Here is a 27,219-nt window from a genome sequence, read left to right as displayed (position 1 = left end):
TCATAGTTTCATTAGCACTTTTAAAACAAGTTAAGATATATTACCACATCTTAAATAATGTGGAAAATCCTTGGGGTTACATTCATTCCTCAGTGCCCATGTGAAGTATTTTGAATGGTATCTTTCCTCCTTCAAAATATTTGCAGACCAACTAGATTTGTTGGTATCTGAAGTGAAAGAGAGGTTTATTCTGGATATTTGGTATTCATTCAGCTAATGAAGGAGTATCTGAGAGGTGCTGTGGCCTGTTCTTTTGGAGACAGGATATTTCTGTCCCGCTTGAATATATTTATTGCACATAAATCTGCTTTGGTTTATTATTTTTAAATAAAAAACTTACTTCTTGAAATACCAGTTTTTCAAATAGCATCTTGCCATGGACTGTAATTTTAAGCAATGTTAGATAATACTTTATTTTTCATTGAGCTCTAATTATAGACTTTGAAAGTTGTCAAGTTAACTATCAACACATTATTGTTTTTTCATGATCCCTTCTTTCTGCTGTAGGAACAATTTACAGCGATGAGGGATTTGTACATGAAGAACGGACAAGGCTTTGCACTAGTTTATTCCATCACAGCACAGTCCACATTTAATGATTTACAGGATCTGAGAGAACAGATTCTTCGAGTTAAAGATACTGATGATGTAAGCTGACTTCCTAATACATATATTGTATTTCAAACTCTTATTGTAGTGATAGCCAATTTAAAAAATTGAATTTAAATCCAATTTAAAGTTCATGTATTTTGGGGGATTTTTTTGTTTTTCAAAAACTTTTTCCTTGAAAGGCAAAAATAATATCTTTAACACTCATACATATTTTCAAATATATATAATGTGGAAAATGAGAAATATACCCTCCTCTCCCCTTAACCTGTATAAAATAAATTTTATACCCTTATTTTTAAATCATGCGTTTGGTGGGGAGAAAGGAGCGATGTGGGTGGCAGATGTTACTAATAGAGCAAATGATGTTCTGGCCACATTTCTGGTAGATTTAAGAGGCTTTTTAACAAGAATCAGGACTTACAGGTAAACATATCTCATAGCTGACAGAGAAGGAGCATAATAGTAATAATTTTAGAAGGAAGCCAACAAATATATTAGATTCTAACATTAATTTACATGCCCCTTCAGAATGTACCATAATGGAGCTTAATCCCTATAGAAAACTTCAAAGGGATTACTTGAATTCCTCATCACACTAGATATAGCAGTGGTTCTTGAAATCAATCTTGTGTCAGAATCACCTGTAAAGCTGGTTAAAACAGATTGCCAGGTCTCACTCAGTGTTGCTGATTCAGCAGGTCTGGGACAGGGCTCAGGAGTTTGCATTTCTAACAAGTTTCCAGATGGTGTTGGTGCTGCTGGTCTGGACACCACACTTTTAGGAACCACTGTACAGTATATAGTTTAATTGTAGCAAATATTGTGAGAGCTCGGAGGCCCCTATAGGAAATGCTGCGGTTTCCTGGACTTCTAAAACAGAGAACTGGGGGGCCTGACATGTTCAAAGCAGCCTCAGTGAGCATTTCTCAGGTAGTAAATCTGTTTTCTACTGTCTCTGGTAACTACTGTAGTTTTCTTCTATCAGTTGCATTAAACAAGTATTTATTAATATAATGTTCTATATCTGTCCTTAAAAAGGCCCAAATTCCTGATTTTCTAGTTTGGGTTTTTTTCCAAGAATTCTCTAGAAAGCCAATCTCTAAATGATTAATAGTTGTTTTGCAGAATAAGTATTATTTTTTCTATAGTGTCCTTGTTAAAATTACAAACATCACATGTATCCAAACACGTGATTAATGTAGTCTAGATTTTTAGTAAATTAAGATGCTTTTACTTTCTGGATTTTGTAGACTATACGAGAAACTAAAAATTCTACTTTAGGGGCTTTCCAGTTTCTCCTTTTTGTGTTATGAAATTGAGAATGGTTTTTTGATAAATACATGTCAGGAAACCAGAAAACTTGAAGTTGATTCACATCTCTTAGAGAAACGTTCCAAAATTTTGAAATATATTGGCTTTTCACAGTAACACCCTTTTGTACTTCCTTTTTAAAAAAATTTTGTTTTGCTTTCTATATAATTAGTTAAAAATCCATTGTGATATGCTTTTTAAGGGTTATTTTCTCTCTTTTATAAGTAGATCATAGCTTGTTTTCTAAAAATTTCATGATTAAGTTTCTTAAATTAACATTAAGGCTTTTGTTTTTAAGTATAAATTTTATTACACATTATTAATTTAGTATTTTTCTCTGACATAATATAAAAAGTAATCCTTAAGGTTGACTCTTAGAATTCTTTTGATTTGAATTTATACAGCATATTTATTTACTTATTTGTTTTTACCCTCACAAATATATTTTTAGGTTCCAATGATTCTGGTTGGTAATAAGTGTGACTTGGAAGATGAAAGAGTTGTAGGAAAGGAACAAGGTCAAAATCTAGCAAGACAGTGGAACAACTGTGCATTCTTAGAATCCTCTGCAAAATCAAAAATAAATGTTAATGAGGTATGGTAAATATACTTTAAAAACTCTTGATTTGGAATTCAGCATTCAAAATTAATGGAAAATAATGTTTGTGTATTAACACAACCCCAAGTTAATGTACTCAAGGTGCTTGGTTGATCTTAAAGGCAAAAATCTTAGACTAAATATATGCATGTTAATATTAATAAGCACAATGCTGTTTCAGCCTCTATTAAATGCTGGTATAGTGGAATTTACCATGAAAAAAAGGGAAGACTGGACAGGGTGAGGAAGATAAATGAAGTCTTCATGTTTGTGAAGGATGTTATGTAAAAGATGGAGACAGATTCAAAAAGGCATGCACGGTTCTTGCCTTGAAGGGGCTTAAAGTCAGGTTGTAGAGTAAAGATACAGAAAGATGGGAAGAAGAGTAAAGGATTGTTTTCTTTGGATGATGGTAAATGTTCTAACTGAACTAAGATAAGATCTCTGCACGTCCTTCAGCTCGGTACTTACTTTAAGGAGAACAATTTTAGCCCTCCCCAAAAATAAACAGAAAAGAACTTGGCAGTTACAAGAATACCTGGTTTTACTCATTCCTTAACTGAACAGAATATTTGCTTTCTGGGGTTCATTTATATCCATGGAAAGTTCAGTTTTTTCATTTTACTTTTTGTTTTTGGACTTTCTCTCTTGTAAATTAAAAAAAAATATGTTTGCAGATCTTTTATGACCTAGTGCGGCAAATTAACAGAAAAACTCCAGTGCCTGGGAAGGCCCGCAAAAAGTCATCATGTCAGCTGCTTTAATATACTAAATGCATTGTAGCTCTGAGCCAGGTATGTTAATTTATCTTTTCCTTTTTTTTTTTCCCCTCTTTTAACCTCAACTTCATTAAGGGCACTCTGTCAAGAAAGCAAGTATAGAATTTTTTTGTTCTAAAAAAGAAATGGTTACTTCCTTTTTAAGATATCCATGAGTTAGTATGATTCTAGTAATTTAGTATAGATTTAGTACAGATTACTAGATTCTAGTAATTTAGAATAATTATTTCATGTACCTGTCATCATCAGAAGTAAAGTATTCCACATATGTGGATATTCTGGGTAAGTCTGTCCTTTGTGTGCTTATGCCCCAACGGGACACTGGTTTATGCTGACAGTACAGTGGTGAAGAAAACCAACCTTCTCTTCTTGCCTCTTCATTGCCTTAAGCTAATTAAGGTATAATGGAAGAGTTAGACAGGCAACTGCAAAATGTGATAAATGCTATGATAGAATAAATCCAGCATGGTACTGATAATAGGAACTCCTGAGACATTTATCATATGCCAGCCACTCTTAAGTACTGTCTATATATTAATTGAATTCTTGAAACAGTTCTACGAGGCAGGAACTATTATTATTCCCATATATTACAGATGAGTGAACTGAGGCACAAAAAGACTTTTACTTGTTTAAGCTCTGCGGTGAGTAAATAGCAGAGCCAGTATTTGAATCCATTGATCTGAGTGCATGGCTCTAAATTTGAGCCATGGACTAGCTCCCAAGTCCGTGCTTAGTCACTATGCTGTTACGGGTACATAATGTGGTAATATGGGTAATATATATGGGAGCATGTAACTGGGGCACCAAGCCAGTCATGTGAATTGTGGATTCAGGGAGAGTCTGTCAGAGTAAGAGACATCTCAGCTGAGATCTGAGGGATAAGCAGAAGTTGTGTAGGGGATGAAGAGTTCCAGGCAGAGAACCACAAATACAGCCCAGAGATGAGGCAGCAAAGGAAAACTGAGTGTACAACCATTTGATATAGTTTTCGACAACAATCATATTAAATGAGTTAATACTTGTAAAGCAGTTAGATCAGTGCCTGGCGCGTGGTAGACCCTCAACTATTAGCTGCTGCTTTTTGCCAGATAATGGTTTCCTGCTCAGTGATCATTAAACCACATTTTACTGTATCTTATCCTTGGGAACTTGTGGTGTTTATGGCTCTGCTGCTTCCTATGTTGAATGGCCCTGTCCTACCACAGCGGCCTGATTCTGTATCTTCTCAGGGTTCTGTCGCTACCCTCCGTCCAAGGCTATCTGATAGAGACCGACCCCCTCTCATTCCTGACCACGTGCCCGTTCTTAGCAGCACACGTGCCTGAGCTCACACATGCCCACCTGTCCTTTCCAGTTTGCTCCAGTCAGTCTGCTAGGATGTAGAAAACTTAGCAGACTTATTCAGACTCTAAGTGAGGACCTAAAGTTTAAAGCGTTTGTGAAAATGGTTTCAGCAGCCACATCTTTATTAACAGTGTTTCTGGAGCTTGCAATAAGTCTGATCCGAGGAAAACAGTAAAAAAAGGAAATGTTTTTTTAGCCTGGCCATGTATGCAGAAAATCATCCAAAGTAAATAAATATTTGGCAGACAGTGAGTCCTGATTTTACTTCTTTTACATCACTCACAAGTTTTTAAGTTTAATTACGTATGATTTTAGTGTAATACCAGCTTTTTTTGACATCCATCTTAAAGTTGATAGAATCTGTTTAAATATGGAATTAGAAAGTATATAACTTTCAACTGTAAAGAGGCATCATAAAATAAATTCTATTTTGTCTGCTTCTCTGAAGCAGCTTTTTAGGTGCTCTTTTTGGCAGAGGAAGGAAGAAAGGTCTTGATTTTTCTGGTACTAGAAACCCTGGTTAGATGGGCATTCTACACTTAGGATGTAATTCTAGGATTGGAAACACTCTTATAGGATCACCCATTTTAAAATACTAACTGCTATCTGTCTTTTAATCCTAATTCTAATAAAGTTGACCTGACCTAAAATTTTAATGTGGTGGGTTTTTTTTTTTTCTTTCCTGCTTTTAATCTTTGGAGGATAATATACAGAAGTTTGCACTACGGTACATTCCCTTTTTGTATCTAAAATTTTCATTTGACTGACTTTCCAGAGGGTAGCAGAATAGATGAAGTCATTCCAAAAAGATGAAAATATCTACCCATGCTTTGCTTTGCTATGAATTGTGGTGTGTTGTCATTAATGTAAATGACAAGGATGAGAGCCTGTATTACATTCATTTCTAACACTTCATTTTTTGGATCTTTAGTGTGCTATTTTCGACTCATGTTTTCAATTAATTTAATTTTTCCTTTTGACAGGTCTGAAGAACTGTTGCCCAATTCAACAGTGCCAGCATTCCAACTTTGTTAAACCTACCAACATCTTAAATGGACTTTCTGTGGTGGTACCCTTTAAGAGGCGGATGAAAGCTACTACATCAGTTTGCACATTCTAATCACTTTCCAGTATCACAAGAGAGATTTTTACTTATAGAATAGTCCTAGAGTATGCAGCTGGTAAAACCAGAGGCTACTATCCAGTATTACTGCTAAGAGACATTTTCATCCACCAATGTTGTACATGTATGAAAATGGTGTACTGTATACTTTACATGCCCCATACTTTGTATTGGAGAGTACAATAATGTAAATCCTAAAAGCACCACTATTTTAGCATAATAAAAGAAAGTCCAAAGAGCTCCTATATAGACTACTCCAGATAACTTCGCTTCTTTGATACTTGTAGCTTATTGTAATTTTTTTTAAGAAATTCAAGGTCATTATCATTGTATTGTACAAATAAGCGCTTTGATTAACACAGCTATATAGTTTTTTTAATTTTTAAAAAACCTGTGGAGACAGTGATCTTGTCTTTAAAATATGATAGTCCTTTCAGTAATAATGTCTTAGATGAAAGACGTTGCCTTTAATATCTGTTGGGAAGGAAATGTCCAGACTTTTCAAATCTCTTATTGTATGTTTCCTTTTTTGTTTACATAGGGAACAATGTTTATAGTTGTGTGTACAGTGGGGGTCTACAACAAGAAGTGTATATTTTCAAACAATTTTTTAATGATTTAACAATTTTTGTAAATCATTTTCAGGCTTCTGCAGCTGTAGATTCTCACTGTGAATCCCTTGCTTGCTCATGCATAAGTGTATTTGCAATACCAAATATACAGGTTTAGTATTTTTGCCTGTTAGTGATTGTTTCACATGTGTAACGTTTTGGTTGAGATGTTAAATGGTGGACGAGTACTGTGGATGTGAATGTGGGAAGTAATTTTAATTATGTGTAATTGGTCACAAGGCCTAAGTTGCAGTAACTATTGCTGTTTTATTTAACAATGCCTTGTTGCTTTGTATGCATTAATGTTTGGGTGTAAAGATTGTGTGTCTATCCAACAGGGAGCCACAGTATTTAAATTGACCAACCTAATGTTACAACTACTCTGAGGTGGCCAAATGTAAACTAAAAGCCTTAATTAAAGTGGTGCAATTTTGTATAACTTAGCATCAGTAGTTCAATAAATTTGGATTGCCATGCAAGGGCTTGCATTATAATTACTTGCCACTTGAATGTGTTTTGTGTAATGTTTAACAGTGCTAGTAAATAAATATGCGTTTAACTTCTTATTAAATATAATAGGTGCATTTTACATAGTATGGTTTCATAATTTAACATTTGGGCAAACTGGACTCATTCATTAATTACAGAAATGATGAGTGAAAGATGTCAGATTTTTTTCCTAGTATTGTTTGAATATCCACATGACCACTTTCTGAATTTTTCTTTGGGAAAGAGTTTTGTAAATCAGGCAATACTACTTAGGAATATATGCCTCTGGGGAATGTTCAGTAGCTCTTTGAGGTGTAGGAGGAAGAATTGAAAATACTTTCTGACAGATGTTATGCTTACGGATTTTTTAAAAATATAGGATGAAATTTTACTTAAACTATTACAGCTGTAAAATCTTTTGAGTGGACTCAGGTACTACTTTGTTTTTAGATAATAGATCTGTTTTTGTCTTATGTGTGCTGTAATTCTGTTCTTTTTTGAAATTTTAAACAAATCTTAACTCAAACTTTCTCAAAGTATTTGCCAGCCACTGGAGCATCTCAGCAATCAGCTAGTGACACCATCTCATTTAGGGGTGTCTGCTAATCCCCTAAATACATGCTATTCGAATGGGACATTTGAAGGCCTTCATTTTAAGAAGAAAAAAGTGTTGCTTACATATTTAACTCAGAGTTCTGTGTATTTAAAGGTTCCATGGATCCAAAAAAAAAGAAATGTTTGTTCTCTCAGAAGCCCCACTTAACTAAAAGACTTGTTTTAGCAGAACTGGTTTTATTTGTAGTCGTTGGGAGAAAATTAAGCCTCAGAAAAGTGGGATTGTGGAGCACTAAAATCGCTTCAACTTACTGTGTCCTGTTAACATCCTGTGACCCTCTTTGAGGGCAGTACCATTTGTTCAGTTACCTTTAATAAATATTGCCTACCAGCAGCTACACATCAGGCTGAGTTCTAGGCTCTTAAAGACAGATAAGTATTCAACAGATAGATTTAAGTGCTTCTGTGTCAAGCATGGTTCTAGGTCTGAAGATAGAGCAGCAGTCAAGGTCAACTTGGACCCTGACCTCCTAGAGTTTATCCTCTGTCATAGGGTTTCTCAGCCTCAGCACTAGGGATGTTCTGTGCTAGATAATGAGTTGTGAGGGGCCATCCTGTGCATTACAGGATTTTTAGCAGCATCCCTGGTCTCTACCCACTAGATGCCAGTAATACCAGCCCTCCCCCAAGTTGTGACAGCCAGAATTGTCTCCAGACATTGCGAAGCGTCCCCCAGTTAGATTTGGGGAGACGGCGTTGAAGGGCAAAATTGCCCCACTGAGAACCACTGATCTGGTGGGAAACAACACGTGAAGCACAGACAAGCGTTGGGGGTACAAAATGGACAATTGAGTATGTGAATAAGAATGTGGGCCCTGGAACCAGGTTTCCTGGGTTTTCTGATCCCAGCCCTGTCGTTCCCTAGCGTGTGACCCTGGTTAGCTGTGAAATGGAGTGATAATAGCACCTACTCCGTAGGAGTTAGAGTGACGTGAATGCCAGTGCCATCCTCTAGGTCAGTATTTTTTTTTTTGTTTTTTTTTTCTATTTTGCTAATGGAAATGGGCTGTGGTTTGGTAGAAAGCACATTGTTTCCCATACAGAAAAGTGACTGCAGCGTAGGAATGCAAGTCCTATGTAGGTCGACTCTTCTGGTGCTTGAATGGAAAAATACTAAATAATTCAGCCAGAAAAGTCACGAGTTCATTTTCATGTCCCCAAAGATACTTAGAGAAACGAATTTAGGAGAAAACCGGAGTGATATTTCACTTAATTTTTCTGAAAAGTTGTAAAAACGCTGTTTTGACTTGGATGTTGACTCAGCTTCTTTTTCTTGAATGGATCGTCATTACCACCTGTGGCTATCGTGTAGAACGTTGTAAAACCTCCATTCACGAAGGTGAGCTTTGCTCCTCTGTTCATCACCTCGTCTGCAGGCGGGCGGCAAGCTTAGAATCGGGGCTCACCCTGCACTTCTTCCTTGTCCTTCGCTTCAGTCTGTCTGCCGAGTTTAACCCGTCTGCTACTCCGTCTCCTCGCTTCTAAATCTTGGAAATGTGGAAAGGACTTAGAGTAGTTGGTAATTAATACTCCTGCGACCTTATCTTAGAAATCTTAGTGTTTGCAGGCTTATCTCTCTTAAACTATCAGTGAGCCTTAACAAATTGTGATTTATGGGACTCAGTTTTTTTTAAACCTGTTCTATAATTTGTTACAGTGCATCATTACATCTGGTGTTTTATGATGCCTGAGAGAAGTGTAATAGACTGAGAGTAGAACTGAACTACGTTCCTTTAACTGACTGTGGAGAGAAAAATGTGTCTTTGTTGGGTTATTGATGACACTTGTCAAAATTGGCTCCTAAACCTATTAATGGAACAACTGAGTTTGTAGGCTTGACATTAGTTTTTCTTTGAAAGGTAGAAATAAAATACTTAACTGCTAAATAGGTCTGTTTTCTAAATGCTGCAGATGTTTTTTTTAAAAAGTATCCACATGTTGCATATTTTGAGCTTCCTCCCTTAAAATACCCTTGTTTGTGACCTATAGATTACTGACTGTAAGCATTAAAGATTTTATCCAAAATTAGGGATATCTTCCTGATTTTTTGTGTCTAAGAATCAATAGATGTGTTCAGTCCTGTGTGTCCTCCGCGTCCCAGGCCCTGTCCACCACGCTGGGGACACAGCAGAGATGTTCTGCCCACGTGGAGCTTCTGTGCTGTTGGGAGGAAAGACAGCAAACGAACAAAGCTCCGTAGGTGACAGTCTGTTCAACTCGCTCAGAACTTTCCATTGGGACAATTCAGTGATGTTAGAAAAGCATGGTATCATTTTTAACGTGTATGAGGTTCTTATCCTTTATAGGCCGTCAATAATTTCTCTATTCTGATTTGTCTGAAAGGGTATGGAGAGAATTTTTACTATTTTGTTATGAACCTAGTTTAAACTGATGTTCCTTATACAGTGACGTAAATGAGATCATTACCCAGATTCAGCATTTGGGTGAAAATTCAGGGGTTTTTTTTGGAAACTAAACACAAGTAGATCTTACAGGATTTTTATGTGAATAATATATTCACTGAAGTCAAAAGGTTACAGCAGTTTTTAAATAGGCAGAGATCAAACCCTTTAATTTTTTTGTCATCTGCTGTTGTTACCCACTCAGATTCCTGTGTATAGTGTGGTAGTTTATGGCCCCTGGGAGCACTGGGTTCAGAACAGGAAACTCGATTCCTATCTAAGTTGAGAATGTGCAGAGTGCTTGCTTTGGGCGGGGGAGTGGCAGAGAGTAAATGATACACCCAGCTCCTGCTGGCAAGGTGCTTGATGTGTCAGTGTGGGGAGGACCAGTCAGATACACCAAATGAGCGAAGACCTAGCAACTCACATCTGACCACAGACGGTCATGCTCCGTCATCCATTCTAATGCAAGTGACTAGGTAAAAGTCGTATTTTGTTTTAAAATGTATGGACTATTTAATTGATATTTCTAACTTAGTTTTACTCAGGTCACTGTTAATTTGATTCTCTGAGCAAATCAACCAGTGATGGAGAACTACATGGCTGGCAGAAGAAAATGAGTCTCTCTCCATAGTGGAAGTGTGGAGTACAATAGGATGGGACAGGAGAGGGTGGGGGGTTAACCGGGGAGCCACTCGACTGCTCTCAATGGGAGCAAAGCACTAAAGCAACCGATTGTGACAGCTGTGTGGAAGACAGCCCAAGGGGACGAATGGGCAAGCCAGAGTGAACACAGCCAGCTGGGAGGCTGCTTGGGTCTGTAAGCATGAAGTGGTTAGGGTTGGAGCTGTGCTGACAAGGGTAGCCCAAGAAATTTTAAAAAGGAGTAACTTGATGGGGCCAGCCTGGGGGTGTAGTGGTTAAGTTCATGCACTCTGCTTCGGTGGCCCGGGGTTCGTAGGTTCGGATTCTGGGCACGGACCTAAGCACCGCTCATCAAGCTATGCTGTGGTGGTGTCCCACATGTAAAAACTAGAAGATGGTTACAGATGTTAGCCCAGGGCCAATCTTCCTCAGCAAAAAGAGGATTGGCAACGGATGTTAGCTCAGCGCTAGTCTTCCTCACAAAAAAAAAGGAGTAACTGGGGGATTGGTTAATGGTTTAGATGTGGGGGCTGAAGGAAAGGGTGAAATACCTGATTATTTTAGCAGAACCAGAGAGAATGAGCACCAATGATGATAAAATAGAGAAGCTGGCAGGGAACTGTGATTTTTACTGCATGAGCAAAAGAACTTGGTAAGATTTAACAGTTGGACCTTGGAGTCATGGACATACAGGAGACAACTGAACCGTGGGTGTGAATGAGGTTATTTTCCTACGGATTAGGCGTGGAGGAAGAAGACAGCCAGGCCTAAGTGGGCTGGGGCTGGGGAGAAGAGGGCGGGAGTACGGATTGCTATTACAAAGACGGGCAGGGGAGGCAGCAGATAGCCACCTGTAGCCTGAGAGCACAGACAGCATCCTGGATGCTGCCCTGGATGGTAAGGGGCAAGACGTGCCCTCCCCGCCGCCTCACGCCTTGTCTCGTGCTATAGGCCAGCAGTAATTTCCTCCTCTAGACGCACCGTAATTTATGGTGAGGAGTTGGCTACGAATCTAAGGAGATGATAGGAGAGTTCTGGAAATACTGTCCTCTAATTTAGTACCAGGTCTACAGATGTCTGTGCAGTGACTGTAAGTCTGTTTCAGAGCCAGTGTTGACAACAACTTTTCAAGTTCAGCTACACCAAGACCACAAGGCCTCTTTCAAATAATGTCATTGAAATATTTCTCCATGTACCTTGCCAATAATAAAAACTTTTTTGTTGCTCTCATTTTTCTTAATTGGCACTTTGATGTTCTACCCACAAAAATGTGTTAGGGAGATAAATTCTTATTTCTTATTAACCGAGTTCTCATATATTGTCAATCTATTTCTATTATTTTCTAAGAAGATATCAGTGTCCTAGTTAAACAGTATGCATGAGTTCCTGGGGCTGCTGTAACAAATTACTACGAATTTGGTGGCTTAAAACAACAGAAACTTTTTCTTGTGGTTCTGGAGGCCAAAAGTCCAAAATCAGAGTGTCGATAAGGCCTCGCTCCCCTGTCGGCTCTAGGAGAGGGTCTGTTCCTTGCTGCTGCCGTCCCTTGGCGTTGGGCCGCAATCACCCCAAACTCTGCCTCCGTCTTCGTATCTCCTCTGTGTGTCTTAGCTCTCTCTTTTAAGGACATTTCTGATGGCATTTAGGGCCCACTTGGATAATCCAGAATAATCTCCTCTCAAGATCCTTAATCACATCTGCAAAGACCCTTTTTTCAAATAAATGTAACATTTACAGATTTGAGGATAAGGATGAGGACATATCTTGGGGAGCCATTATCAGCCTACCACACACTGTTTTACTAATTTTGAGGTAACAAAAACCAGCATAGGTCTACGCTAGGATATCCCAAAACATGCTGAATTGAATCAGCAGACCCAGGAATCTCCCGAGAGAGGTCTCACCTGGGAAAGCCCCAAAATTAAGCTACTCTGCAGAGCTGCTTCTGAGGGGAGCCAAGAATCAGATGAGACTTGGAAGAGTCAATGAGAGGTCCAGTCAGGGCTGTTCCACCATTCCAGAACCAACATAGTGTCCATGGAATGCCGTTACCCATCATGCCACTGAACGACCTCCACTTGTGTTGGCATACTTCCTGTCTGCCCTACGGGTTTTATATTTTTCAGTGATGACAGAAACTTCCCTCTTCCACTGACTTAGATTTAGGAGTGATATAAAGAGCAAACTTTATTTTCTTACTTTGCTTTTCATTTTCAGACACAACAAGAGATTTTTTCCCTTCACCTCACCCCCCACCTTTAATCAGCCTTATGTACATGATTCATTTTAGAAGGAAATGGGTGCATCTGAAACCAAACAGCGTCATGATTTGGAAGATTTCACTCAACTTCTGCACTGATATGAATGTTTTATTTACTGCTTTTTTGTTTTTAGAAATGGGAGTAATGGACAGGCATAAAAATTAAATGATGAAAATTCATTTGTTTGGAATGACATACATTGAACATTCAAGCAAATTAGGAATTAATTCAATCCAATGAGTTTTGGGTTTTATATTTGTAAGTACATCCTGCATTGGGGGTGAGGTTTCTGTCTGTGTAAACACTTCTTAAAATGAATTTGGACCTTCTCCAGATAGGCCTTATCTGTTCATTATTTGAAATAATAGTATAAAGAGATGGTAACTATCTGTGTGATTTACATGTTTAAGATACAAACTTAAAGTTCCCAGAAGCTGATTCGGTCATTCTCTCCTAGAACTATTCTGGAAAAAGTTCTCACTTCACTCATTCATTCCTTTGAATTTTCTGACTTCAATAAAGCATGAGTTGGATCACACAAGATTTTAACTGGAGACTTAGAGAGTCTATTTTATTACACTAAAAGACAATAATGATTCCTGAAATACATCTTGGGCTCCTTGCAGAAGCTGGACCAGCTGATGATACTATTTAGCAAACACCTAACAGCTAGCTTTTAATTTTTCAGAAACAGAGAGTGTTTTAGCCACTGCCGTGTCACTACTTCATTCCACCAATGCTATCATCACCAGCCCTGGTGGTCTAGTGGTTAAGACCTGGCACTCTCCCCGTCGCAGCCCGCGTTCATGTCCCAGTCTGTCGGTTGTCATACTGTGGCGTGTTGCTGTGATGCTGAAAGCTCTGCCACTGGGATTTCTAATACCAGTAGGGTCACCCATGGTGGGAAGGTTTCATTGGAGCTTCCAGACTAAGACAGACTAAGAAGAGGGACCTTGCCACCCACTTCTGGAAAAACTGGCCATGAAAACCCTGTGAATAGCAGTGGAGCATTGTCAGAGAGAGTGCTGGAAGGTGAGAGGATGGCACAAAAAGAGTGGGCAGCATTCAGCTCTGCTGTCCACAGGGGCACTAAGAGCTGGAATCCACTCAATGACACTAACAACAAGTGCAGTCATAGAGAATGGCACCAAAGAAGAAAGGCACCCCCTCCCCTCCCCTCATCCTTCCACTCCTAACCAGTACAGGATGTTCTTACCATCAGGGCATTCTCCCCTTGGCAGGATGCAGCTAATGCCAGATACAGAATTAATGATACTGTTGCCCTGGGCCCCCTGCCAAGGCCTTGTTCAGGGGTGGTAAAGAGGACAGGTCTCAGTGTCATCCAAACAGGACAGATGTAAAATGCCAAACCATGTCAGCCCTGGGAAGTGAAGACAACCTACAGTGCCACCTCCCCCCGACTGTCAGAAGACAGCTGCCTTTCCCCAAGAGTTCATCTCCCCAAGGCTATGACTTCATAAGGAAGGGCTTTTTTCTTAGCTCAAGTTACTCATAAAACTCAGAGAGGAGCAGTATTGAGTCATAATTGGCTCAACTGCTTTATCTCACTTTGAAGAAGAAATGTAACAAATCCTAGGAAGCAAAAGATTTTGTGACAAGTCTTGACCTGCAAAAAATAAACTGAAACACCATATGAGCTAAACCAAAATATGGTCAATATCTAGCCTTAAACCAAGTTTGACTATAACTTCTCCTTTCCAAAGGAAAATAATCTGTGGAATAGTAATAACAATTATTACATAATCATCAATCTGTTGTTATCACATAATAATCTATGGAATCATCCCCATACATAGACTATCTCTCTGCTCTTCTTTCCTCCCATCCTATCCAGGTGAGAGAATCACAAAAGTTTAAGAAAGCTGTCACCCAGGCTCCCCAAAACCAGTTAAAATGGGGATTGAGGAAATAATAAGAAAAACCAGCAAATGATAGCAAATTCTTGTTCTTTGGCATGGTGTTTCCATGAAAGAGACATTTCTAGATTGAAGAACTCACAAGCTCTGATAGTGAGAAGTAATAATATTAGTTATCATTTTCTTGAAGCCCTACTATGTGCCACCCACTGCTCTAAGCACTTTACACGTGTTTATCTTATTTAACCCTCAAAACAATGCTATGACATAGGAGTTATTAGTGTCCCTTAATACTGCTAATGGATGTGTTAAATCAATAGAATGAAATATTCATTATAAATACTGGAAATGTAATTATTTTTGCTGATATTATAAGTGAATAGCTCAAAAAATCTATTATATTATTCAGGAACTTGGGAAGGTGGCTGGATACAAGATAAATGTCCCAAAAATCAATAGCTTTTTCTTATATTCACAGTAAGCACTTAGAAGTTGATATGGGGGTAAATATTTACGACAGAAGAAGACTCTAAACATCTCAAGGAATAAAGCTAACAAGAAAGAGCTGTTATAAAGTCTTATTAAAGGACATAAATCAAGATCTGAACAAATACTATATTCTTGAGTGGGAACACTTAGTATCATAAAATGCCAATTTCCTCAAATTAGCATTTTAATGTAATATGATTCCAATTTGAATTTCAACTGGGTGAGGTTTTGAAGTTGAAATTGAACTAAATGATCTTAAAGTTGAGTGAAATTAGAAATGACATTAATCCGTAGAGTAGAATGGAGCCCAGGGCCAGCCCCGTGGCTTAGCGGTTAAGTGCGTGCTCCGCTGCTGGCGGCCCAGGTTCGGATCCCAGTTGCACACCGATGCACCACTTCTCTGGCCATGCTGAGGCCGTGTCCCACATACAGCAACTAGAAGGATGTGTACCTATGACATACAGCTATCTACTGGGGCTTTGGGGGGAAAATAAATAAATAAATAAAATCTCTAAAAAAAAAAAAAAAATGGAGCCCAGAAGTAGACTCTAGTTTATAACAAGTTAATATATGACAAAAAGATATTTCAATAAGAAAGAATGTTACTTAGTAAACGATGCTGGCACAACTAGCTATCCATCTGAAGAAAATAAATTTCAACCCCTACATCACAGAAAAAGCATATTCCAGATAGATTTAACTTTTTCAAGCTATAAAATAAAACAAAAATCTTAGAAGGAAATCTAAGAGACTGAAGAATAGTCTAGAGATAGAGAAGACCTTCTTAGACAATTCAAGAAACTCAGAAGCTATTTTTAAATTAAAATATTTTATATAGTTAAAATAATAAAGAATTTATGTAAATTTAAAACTTGTTTGGCAAAATATATTACAAAGTCAGTAGATTTGGGAAAATATAACAAAATATATAGGGTTAATATCTACATCATACAAAAGGTTCTTAGAGATTGAGAAGAAACAATCCAAAAGGAAAATGGATGAAAGATGTTACTAGGCAGTTCAGGGAAGAGCAGATCCAAATGGCCCATAAATGTAAAAAGATGCTTAAACTCACTAGCAGCCAGGGAGATGCAAAGCCAAGTGCCACTCACCGAACACACAAGTGAACACTGCAGAGACAACACTACAATACCAGAGGGGGGGTAGCGGGCAAGAAAGGAGTCCTACATTGCTGACGGAAATATGCACTGTAGAGCCTTTGGGTAAAACACAATTTTAATTTGCTGTCTGCTAATATCTACTAAAATTCAAAATAGGCACATTTGACCCAGCTATCCTACTCCTGATAGCTACACCAAAGAAATGAAAGGATATGTACACAAGACAATGTACTGCCACACCGCAGAAGAAAAAACAGAAATAGGGTAAATGACCGTCCACGCAGAATGACTGAATAAATTATGATTCATGCATAACACAGAACATTATGCAGCCGTGTAAAAAATGAGTCTGATGTTTAATGGTTGACTTAGAGGGATTTCTATGAGATACTGAAAGTGAACAACACAAAATACAGAGAAGGACTGTGTCACACGTGTGTTTGCGTTACATGAGCCTGGAAAAGGTACTGAAAGATACACGCCAGGTGGTTAATATGGTTACAGAGGAGGGGAGGGGTGAGGATGGTGGAGGGATCTGAGTAGGTGGGAGAAGAAAAGCAAAAATACAGTGCAGGGTCCGGGGGGGAACAGAAGCACAAAGGAACAGAGAATCCTCAGTGTCAGCAGCAAGTAAAAAACAGTTTCTGGAATATAAATTTTCAAAGCTATATGATATTATTATATGTAAACTATGAATGTAAACATGTGGGCGATAATGTGTGATAAAAATTACCGAGCTAGCAGTAATAACAGGGATGACTTCTGAATTGTTATTTGTTTTTCCCTAACATTGTTATGCTATCTTTAAGTAAAAATAAATTTAAAATTTTTAAGTAATTATCATCATAACTTCATACTTAAATCAGAAAAAAATCATTCAAAAAGCCAAAGGAGTTTAGCTTTCTTTTATTACCTGAAATTCAACATTTTTACACAGCTAAAGAACTTCAGTTGATCTTGTGAAGAACAAAGAAGCAGAAGGACTCCCCTAGGATGGCAGGCAGTTTCCTCAAGATTAAACTCAATCATTTAAACATTGCAAATAGGGGGCTGGCCGGGTGGCGCAAGCGGGTAAGCGCGCACGCTCTGCTGCGGTGGCCCGGGATTTGCCGGTTCGGATCTCCCGGCCCGCACCGACGCACTGCTTGTCGAGCCATGCTGTGGTGGCGTCCCATATAAAGTGGAGGAAGATGGGCACGGATGTTAGCCCAGGGCCAGTCTTCCTCAGCAAAAAGAAGAGGATTGGGAGGACTGGCAGATGTTAGCTCAGGGCTCATCTTTCTCAGAAAAAAAGGGGAGGATTGGCATCAGATGTTAGCTCAGGGCTGATCTTCCTCGCAAAAATAAACAAACAAACATTGCAAATGGGAAGCCAGGGTGGATTTTGACGCACAGATTTACCTCATGCCCTTTTGCAGCACAGACTCACGCTTCCAAACAAGTTTCAAGGGTGATGTTCAAGATGGACACAGCTTTTTCTTGGCATTATGTTGCACTGCCAGTACTTACATTCTATCATTTTATGCTTGTAAATACACTTCTATTTACAGAACTTGCATAGTTTGTTCTTATATGTCAATATGTTTGTAGCTCAACATATACTTAAAGTATTTCAAAAGTCAATTCCTGCTCTTGATTTATGAACTAAATACGCTACATTTTTCAACCATTAAAATAACACCTTGACAAATTTGTTGTTAAAGCACAGCTTCATAGCATCATGGACACACGATGCAGCCTCTCGAAGATGCATTTTCACAGATCCTCTACTTAGAAGATACTTACTTATAGACAAAGATAACTCTACATATATCATAACTAATTAGCCATTCAAATTTTTAATTATTTGCTACATTGTTTCTCGAAAGCTTGTCATTTAGTCGGAATATGATGTGTGTTTTCCCTGTATTCTTTCCCCCTCCCTGCCCTGGTATGCAAGCAGCACGTGCCTCCCATCTTCAGCCAAACACTGAAGTCTAGACAGTGACCTGCGTTAGGTAATATGGACTGAGGCTAAATGCTTTTATCTGTGTTCTTAGCACCACAGAAGTCACCCTCTGGATTCTTGTGCAAACCCCAGAGAAGAGGAGAGAACCTGCGTGATGTGTGAGGTTGAATTTCCTGCCTTCAACCCACCAAACCAGGCAGGATGAGGGCTCAGTCAAAACTAAGATCATATAAGAAGAAAAATTTTAATGTGACTTTTCTTACCCAGTCAAATTTATGGGATAAGTTTCAGGCTAGCTACCTTCTTTTCATAATAAAATCTAAACAGAGTATAAATTGTGCTATTTAGAGAAAACAGAACAAAGCAATGCATTTTCAAGGGCCCTAATAAGTCATTCCTCAGAAATGCGAATGTGTGTTTGATTTACAGGATTTCTACGCCAAGCAGAGAAGTATGTGGAAGCTGCAAAGTAAAATGCATAAACTGCAATAATAGATATGTGGTTTAGCTGGAAAATGTCCTAGATCAACAGGGGTAATGATTTCAGTTTTTCACTTGCCCCAAGATCATGTCCACTATTGACGATGCCTGAGATGTCTGTGAAGAAGAGTCATTGCAATTGATTTATTTGTCTGGCAAACTTTTTGTCAGCAAACTCACCACTACCTTGAAAATGTCACTGACTACTCTAAGCTTAAGACACTATAAGCACAAGCCACAATGAAACCTATATTGAGCTAACTCTTACTGTTAGAATTCTAAGAAGCAATAATATATTTGTGATTTCATGTTAAAAATTTCCCAGATGTAAATGTTTAAATCACAATTCAGCAACAAAAGAGTAACTTGAAATTGCAAAGTTTCACATTTCACCATTCTATTTTCCTCTTCAAATTGAGCACAATTTGAAAGAATTAAGAGGAGAAGCTATAACCCCTAAAGTATTCTAGGGTTCTTCCTGTTTTTAAGCTCCACAAGATTAAAATGATAAAAAATCTTTTGAAGTGGTAGAGAGTACTATGAAGTATATCTCTATATGATAGAATATAGAATATAAATGAAAAGAAATTCAATCTGATTATACAAATGTAGATACTCCTACTAGAATATTTTTTGAGGAATTGAATGCAATCGTATTGATTGGAAATGACCCACTCGTTCAAGAAAGATTTGAGCATCTACTAAGTGACAAAAGGTTGAGGTGAACAAAACAGATATGGTCCCTGCCTTCTTGGAGCTGAACAAAAGAGCAAAAACACTTATATTGAATACTTACCATACGTGGTGCATTATAATATTAGGCAATGTTTATTGAGTAATTATTATATACCAAACACTGTTCTGATTTATACAGGTTAACTCATTTAATCCTCATAATAAATCTATGAGGTAGGTATTATTACTTCTGTTATACAGAAGCACAGAGAGGTAATTTGCCCAGGGCTCCATGGAGTAAGTGTGCGAGCCAAGATTCAACCCAAGGAGTCTTTGTGTTCTGTACCACCTCTCCAATTGCTACATAAATATTATTTAATTGCCAGTACAAACTTTTGAGGACAATACTCTTATTATCTCAGTTTTACAGAATAGGGAACTGACATGTAGAGAGGTGAATTAACTCATCAAATGTGAACTGACCCAGATCCTCCCCACGCCACTCCACTCCACTGCTTTACTGGGAAGACAGACAAACAAGTGTCACTCAGGCTCCACATTTAAACTTTGACCCCATTTGACCTTGGAGTAAAGATTTTTCTTCAGACAGATACCATCACCACTGGCCCCGCAACCCCCACCCCCTGCAAAAAACGTCCAATCTGAAAAGACATAATGTACTCAATCAATATCTTCCCTCTATGATACCACAACCACATCCTTTCCTAGAATCATACGAGTGTCTCACTGAGTCCTTCCATTAGCTTTTCTCCTGTAGGTGAAGATCAAATAACACATACGAATCTTCCAGGGCACTGGCAGTTTTCGCTTCACACTTAAATATTTTGTTTCCTCCCCAACTCATGAACTTCCTCTTCTTGAAGTGTAACATTGTTTTCTACCTTTTTTACTGCCTGATCTATCCGGACCAAACTCTCATCTTGGATTCCCCCTAGAATACATGCAAAGGTCTGTTTCACTTCACATCACTGATGTTTAACTACTTTGCAATATCACTGCTGTTTATGCATAAAATGTTTGTCAAAATTTCATTCTGATTACCAAGCTCTAATACATCTTGAGCGGGAAGCTGGATTAAATAAAAAATCATTTTGGGTTGATTTTGATGCATATATACATATTACATATATGTCTAAAACTAAAACATTGCCTTGCACAACAATGTGAATGTACTTTATGCCACTGAACTGCACACTTAAAAATGGCTAAAATGGTAAATTTTATGTTATGTATATGTTACCACAATTTTAAAAAGTAAAAAAAGAAAAGAGCTGGTCGACATCAAGGGGGAAAAAAGAATAAAACATTGCCAACCAAGCACTAATATCAATTGGCAAGACGTAACAGTTTTACCTCAAAACGGGTTTTAAGTAAGGATATTTTAAGAAAATAATGGCCAAATTTTATTTGATTTAAAATATTTATGTATTCCATGCTATGATCAAATCAGTATGTTTGAATAGGTAAGTTCACACGATTTTTTTTTATAAGTAATGTTCTTTTTCCCCCAGTCTATCTCTCCCAGGTCCAATCACAGTGCCCGGTACATTGCAGACACTTAACAAATGTTTGTGAATGGATGAGTAAAGGATTCTTCAGGATTATAACCACTGAACTGCTTTATATGAAGAACAAAAGGAGACTTTGCAATCATATTTATATTTATCAATATGAAGTATTATTTTGAGTTCATATAGACAAGGAAAAAATCCTTCTGCTATTATTTCAGCATCATAGAAAAAAAGGATTGGAATTAGTTCAGTTCAATCTGTTACTAATGCCTCTATCGCTAGGTCTCAAGTTTGATGTTGCAAAATGAACTGATAATTATTATGAAAGTAATAAGATTGTTTGAAAAGGTATAATATGCCATTCATAATGCCCGGTACTCTTCTAAGCTTTGCACATATTAAATCCTCACAACAACCTTATGGTGTAGTACTATTATTACACCCAAAAAGAAGAAACTGAGGCACAGACTTGCACCCAAGTTCACACAGCTAATAAGTCGTGGAGCTGGGATGCGTCCCCAGGCAATCAAGTCTGGGCTTTTGACCACTTTGCTCTGTTGCTATTGTTACATTTAGTCCTCACAGCTACCCCAAGAGATTATTCTTACTTACACAGATGAGGTTTAGAGCAGTTAAACAGATGATAAACTGCAGAACTGAGATTCAAACCAGGAAATTTCTAAGACAGTGCTCCTACCCTCCAGGCAACATTGTCTCCTGAGCCAAGCCGTGTTTTAAAACCTACACATGGTGGTCGGTTCACGGTTCAGCCAAACACTGGTATTTGTATTCAATTCACGATTCACTATTTACTATACTTTTAGCTTGTGGTTCAATTACTTTAAGTCCATGATCTAAAGTAAATTATTTCATCTTTCTGCAATTCTGCTTCTTTAGATAAAAAGAACATTATGAAATTATAATAGCATGTTTGCAATGTTTTGAGCTCAAAGAAGAAAACTCGTTGTTGTTAGTGCTGTCGAGTGGATTCCGACTCCCAGTGACCCTGTGTAACCCTGCCCGGTCTCTCTGCACTATCCTCTCACCTTGTGGCACTCTATCAGACAATCCTCCTCTGCTATTCATAGGGTTTTCATGGCCAGTTTTTTCAGAAGTAGGTGGCCAGGTCCTTCTTCCGAGTCTTAGTCTGGAAGCTCCACTGAAACCTGCCCGCCATGGCTGACCCTGCTGGTATTTGAAATCCCAGTGGTAGAGCTTTCAGCATCAGAGCAACATGCAGCTGCCACAGTATGACAACCGACAGAAGAATAAAACTACTCCCCAAATATTAAAATAAAACTTAAAAAACCCAAGACCATCTCATATCTGAACAAACTGCTAATAATCTAAGTACTTCCTTTTGTTTTATATAAGCTGCAGTGTATCCTACAACTGTATTCAAAATTCTTCTATCTTTTGGACATGGAAAAAAGAATTAAGCACCTACCATAACTTAATTCACTAGATTCATATCTGACTCACTGGAATTCTTAATGAATTTATTAAAATATTCCTTTGAATTTCAATTGGACCATGCTATGAAAATAAGTTGCTTTAAATAAAACAATAAAATCATCTAGTTTCACCAAAGACAACCACAATCAACATTTGGTATGATCTTCATTCAGATTTTTTTTAAAAAGACTTCATTTTTTTAGAGCAGTTTTAGGTTCACAGCAAAATTGAGAGAAAGGTACAGAGATTTCCCATATACCCACCCCCCGTCCCCACACATCATAGCCTCCCCCCTTATCCACATCCCCCACCAGGGTGGAACATTTGTTATAATCAGTGAACCCACATTAACACATCACAATCACCCAAAGTCCATAGTTTACATAGGGTTCACTCTTGGTGTTGTACATTCTATGGGTTTGGACAAATATATATGACATGTATCCACCATTATAGTATCATACTGAGTGTTTTTACTGCCCTGGAAAACCTCTGTGATCTGCCTATTCATCCCTTTATCACCATGACCCCACCCCGGGCTTCAGTATTTCTTTATGCATTTTTACATTGTTTCTGAGCATAACGTTACATACTATATGACAACCTGTTTCCCTCATTTAAAGCAAAACAAACATTTCCAAATTATTACAAACTCTCTCTAAACAGCCTTTTAATGACTGCATAGCAGTCTATGATGTGGGCATTGGTTTATTCCCTCTCTGCCTCTGTTTGGTAGGAGTGAGGAACATCCGCCAAATGGCCACAGAATGTTTGGGGAACTGTAGTTGAATACAGCTGGAGTATCGAATTTGAGCTAGAGACAATGGCAAGACGATGCCAGACAGGCAAATGAGATGCTGAAGGCTGAGTCAAGTAGTTTGGAGTTAAAATTAAAATCAGGAGGAAACTGAAAGGTGAGTGACATGATCAGATTTGCATTTTTGGAAGACACTCTCTTAGCAATATGGAGAAAAAAGTGCAGTTGGAGGAGCTACAGTGAAGAGATGATGAGTCAGGCACAAGAAAGTAGCAGTGGAAATGGGAAGACAGATTGAAGATTTGGTAACAAAGCAGACGTGGGGAATGAGAGGAGAATCACTGATGGACCGATATTTATGAGATCAGCCCTGTGCTAACATCTGCCAATCCTGATTTTTTGTTTTGTTTTGTTTTGTTTGAGGAAGACTGGCCCTAGGCTAACATCCATGCCCATCTTCCTCCACTTTATATGGGACGCCGCCACAGCATGGCTTGCCAAGCAGTGAGTTGGTGCACGCCCGGGATCCGAACTAGTGAACCACAGGCCGCCGCAGCGGAGTGCGCACTTAACCGCTCACGCCACCTGGTCGGCCCGATAGACCGATATTTAAAGGGATACAACCCCAAGCAAAACAGATAAAGACGTCTACCCTTGTGAAACTTCAGTCCTATTGAGAGTAGATTCCAGATTTTTGGCTTGGGTAACTGGATGTCGCCACTTGCTAAGACGGCAAATACAGGAGGAGAGGTATGGTTGTAGTTGTGAGGTTGTTTCGGTGGGAAGTGAGGGAGGGGTAGGCCTGCTGGGTCCAAATTTAGAGTTAGCACACGTGACATTTCACATACTCTGTATCCTCAAGAGTGGGCACGTCCAGGAAGCAAGTGGGTGCAGTGAGTCTGGAATACAAAAGCAAGGCAGGGGTACAACTCCAAGCTGGGATCTAGTAGGAAGTAGATGGGCAGAGTTCTGGGGAAGATCAGTTGACGTTTAAGGGAAGGGCAGAGTTCAAGAGCCTACGGAGGAGACTAGTGGAGAGAAGCCAGAAGGAAGCAGAAGCCGAGTAAAGGCATGCCAGGGAGGGGCAGGAGGGTGGCAGCGAGGAGAGCGGTCTAGGGTGTCAAGTGTTCCACAGAGGATGGGGAATGAAAAACAAACTTCCACTGACAGAGGATCACTGGCGACCTTTTCCAGCAGTTTTCACTCAGCAGCGAGGGCGGAGGTCAGACTGCACTAGGTTGCACGGTAAATGTAAACGGAGACAAAAAGGAAGGTTACGCCTTCAACGTCTGCCTAAATTGAGCCCGATGTAGATGAATGATATTTGATATGATAAGACGCTCACACTGTTAAGTGAAAAAGCAGACTATAACACTCTTACAGTACGACCCCACTTGCTCCCCTACGGATTGCGGCGCAGCAGGCCACCCCGACAGAGTGGCGTCAGACACCATCAACTTGCTGGGCTCTGCGGGTCCACTGGACCCCACCAGGTGGTTCCGATGAGTCTCTCACGGGACTGTAGTCAGATATAGATAATGGAATCATGGGAATTTCTTTTTTAACAATGTATTTATTTTATTTATTTATTTATTTTATGAGGAAGATCAGCCCTGAGCTAACATCCATGCTAATCCTCTTCTTTTTGCTGAGGAAGACCGGCTCTGAGCTAACATCCATTGCCAATCCTCCTCCTTTTTTTCTCCCCAAAGCCCCAGTAGCTGTACGTCATAGTTGCACATCCCTCTAGTTGCTGTATGTGGGACGTGGCCTCAGCACCGCAGGAGAAGCGGTGCGTCGGTGCGCGTCTGGGATCCGAACCCGGGCCGCCAGCAGCGGAGCGCACGCACTTAACCGCTAAGCCGCAGGCCGGCCTGGGAATTCTTTAATTTCTCTATTTGCTTATGTCTGTTATCTTACCGTTCTGTAATCGCCACATCCATTGGATTTATGGTAAGAACACCAGCAAACAGCTCATCACAGTTTACCAAAACACAGGTTTGGCTGGGAAGAGCGCCGAGCAGAGACAGCTGGAAAGGACGCTTTCCTGTGAGGACGGAGGGTTAGGGGGCTTCTGGAACAGACACGCCGACCTCACGTGCCTCCAGGGCATCCAGTGAAACCCGGGCAGCTCCTGGGCAGCCTCCCGCGCCGCGTCCCTCCAAACGTTCATCAAGTGCCTGTCCTCAGAACACATCGGACAAATCCAAACTGAGGAACATTCTGGAAAAATTGGCCTGAACTCTTGGAAATATTAATGATTTAAAAGAAAAGTCTAGGGGACTGTTCCAAACGAGAGCAGAATACGGAGACGCGACAACCGACGCACCCCGCCCCGCCAGGTCCCGCGCTGGAGGGGGGCTCCGTACGGGCCGTTATCAGACAACGGGGCAGGTCTGAACACGTCGGTGACGGGACTCCGTCAGCGGGAGACGTTCCCGGCGCGTGTTTTACCGTACTGGGGGCACGACGTTTTGTCCTTGACTCGGGAAGTCTGAAGGCTTTGGGGTGAAGCGTCAAGACGGCTACAACTAACTTGCAAACGGCTCAGGCAAAAAAGGGGAGAACAGTCGTGGGGCGATGTTAGCAGTGGGGGGGGGGCCAGGGAGGAGCGCATCGACGCCTGTCGTGCTGTCGCTACAGCTTTCTGTAGTCTCCAAGTTTTCAAAACGAACAGTCGGGGAAGACAAGGTCACGTCTGCTCCCCTCTGCTGTGGGGGCGGGGGGGGCGCAGGAGAAGGGGGGCGAGCGAGGGGGCGCTCTCTCCACACGGCCCGGCTCGGGGCGCTACAGGGGCGCTGTGGGGGTGGGGGGGGGTGGGGGGGCGCTCGGGCGCCGCTTCCTGGCCTCTCCTCCAGCTTCTGAACCATTCCGTGGGCGCCGGACAGGCTTCTAGAACATTCTCTCCTCCTCCAGGTAGCCGCAGTGCATGTCAGGAAACGCAGGGCCCTACAACGAGGCTGGGATGTACACGACGCGCACCACACAGGAGTTCGTCCCATAGAGCTTTAAGGCGCTGACATGACTACATTTTGAAACATTCGCTGCGCGTGTGCTGACTGTGTAGACGTGACCCGGGCCCCTCTCCAACAAGCGCTGCACATGAACTAACGCTGGCCAACGCTTTGCCCCAAAGCTCGTCCTTGCTAAAGAGGAGCCCTTTCTCCTTAAGAGGAAGACACCCAGTGAAGACAAGGAGCCATCACGGTAACAGCTCCACAGACACGACGCACACAAGCGAGAGCCCCTGTCCCCGGCCCCGGCCCCTCTCACAGAGAACACCCGGAAGTGACTGCACGTCTTCCTGGACCGTCAGCCGACGCCGTTTCCCATAGGACACCCCGGCGCCGGGGCCACGCCCACACATGTCAGTCAGGCAGTGGCGGCGGCGCGTCACTGGCCCGGCCCTGCCCCGGCCCGGCCCGGCCCGGCCCCCCGCATCGTCTTCACACGCTAGCACACTTTCGCGCCTGCGCAGGTCGGATCTGCGGCTGCAGGCGGAAGAAGGTGCGCATGCGCTCGATGAGAAAGTTGGTCGCCGTCCCCCCTCCCCCCACGTCTTTTCTCTACGGCGGCTTAGCGAGGACATACTTCCGGGTCGAAGGATTTGCTTCCGGAGAGCGGGAAGGCTGAAACGCGGTGGCTAAGCTGGAGCCGAGACTGCAAGGCTCTCGGTGGGGCAGGCTGTAGCCATGGACAGGTCAGTTGCGGTGGTGACGGCTGAGCTGGGAGACTTGTCCCTCCTGCTTGTCAGCAGAGCGAAATAGGTGACCCCCGACGCGCAGAGGAAGCCGGGAGGGCCGGGTGCTGCCCAGGCCTCCTTCCCCGGCGGGGAGACTGCAGCCGGGGTCGGGGGGACACGGCTGGCCACAGTCCCCGCGTCCCCGCGGCGGCTCCGCCGTCTCTTGTGCTCTTTCTCCCGTTTCCCGCTCCTGGGGGGCGGGGTGGGAGGAGATGCTGCGTGCCCTGCGAGGTCCCGGCCAGTCGGCGAGAACGGGGACCGCAGCCCAGGCTTGCTGACCGCAGCTCCAGCAGCGGACAGCCACTGACTTGAGTTCTCTGTGACCCTGGCGCTGCTAGCCGCCTGCGACG

At 40.8% G+C, this 27,219-nt stretch overlaps 2 protein-coding genes and 1 long non-coding RNA gene across 10 annotated transcripts in view; 2 read left to right on the top strand and 1 right to left on the bottom strand.

Moving 5' to 3' along the window:
• Positions 1-6,970, top strand: part of RAP1B (RAP1B, member of RAS oncogene family) — a 44,676-nt gene extending 37,706 nt beyond the window's left edge. Inside the window, exons 5-8 of the mRNA XM_058557680.1 lie at positions 508-648; positions 2,375-2,518; positions 3,199-3,315; positions 5,631-6,970. Of these exons, the coding sequence (XP_058413663.1) occupies positions 508-648; positions 2,375-2,518; positions 3,199-3,285 (372 nt within the window). The 3' untranslated portion in view covers positions 3,286-3,315; positions 5,631-6,970. The remainder of the gene's footprint in view (positions 1-507; positions 649-2,374; positions 2,519-3,198; positions 3,316-5,630) is intronic.
• Positions 1-26,376, bottom strand: part of LOC131415827 (uncharacterized) — a 35,823-nt gene extending 9,447 nt beyond the window's left edge. For 2 of the 3 annotated variants that reach the window (XR_009222516.1, XR_009222517.1), the window contains exon 1: positions 25,048-26,376. This is a non-coding gene — a long non-coding RNA (uncharacterized LOC131415827). Of the gene's footprint in view, positions 1-7,737; positions 9,822-25,047 lie in introns of those variants that run through there. The other variant, XR_009222515.1, reaches the window with a different exon arrangement.
• Positions 26,377-26,674: 298 nt separating this feature from the next.
• Positions 26,675-27,219, top strand: part of NUP107 (nucleoporin 107) — a 47,689-nt gene continuing 47,144 nt past the window's right edge. For 4 of the 6 annotated variants that reach the window (XM_058557673.1, XM_058557675.1, XM_058557676.1 and 1 more), the window contains exon 1: positions 26,678-26,827. In XM_058557673.1, the coding sequence (XP_058413656.1) occupies positions 26,820-26,827 (8 nt within the window). In that variant the 5' untranslated portion in view covers positions 26,678-26,819. Of the gene's footprint in view, positions 26,828-27,219 lie in introns of all 6 variants that reach the window. The other 2 variants (XM_058557678.1, XM_058557677.1) reach the window with 2 other exon arrangements.

The sequence above is a fragment of the Diceros bicornis genome, chromosome 17 (genome assembly GCF_020826845.1).
Source record: "Diceros bicornis minor isolate mBicDic1 chromosome 17, mDicBic1.mat.cur, whole genome shotgun sequence".
Classification (NCBI taxonomy): Eukaryota; Metazoa; Chordata; class Mammalia; order Perissodactyla; family Rhinocerotidae; genus Diceros; species Diceros bicornis.
This window is presented reverse-complemented; position numbering and strand designations above follow the sequence as displayed.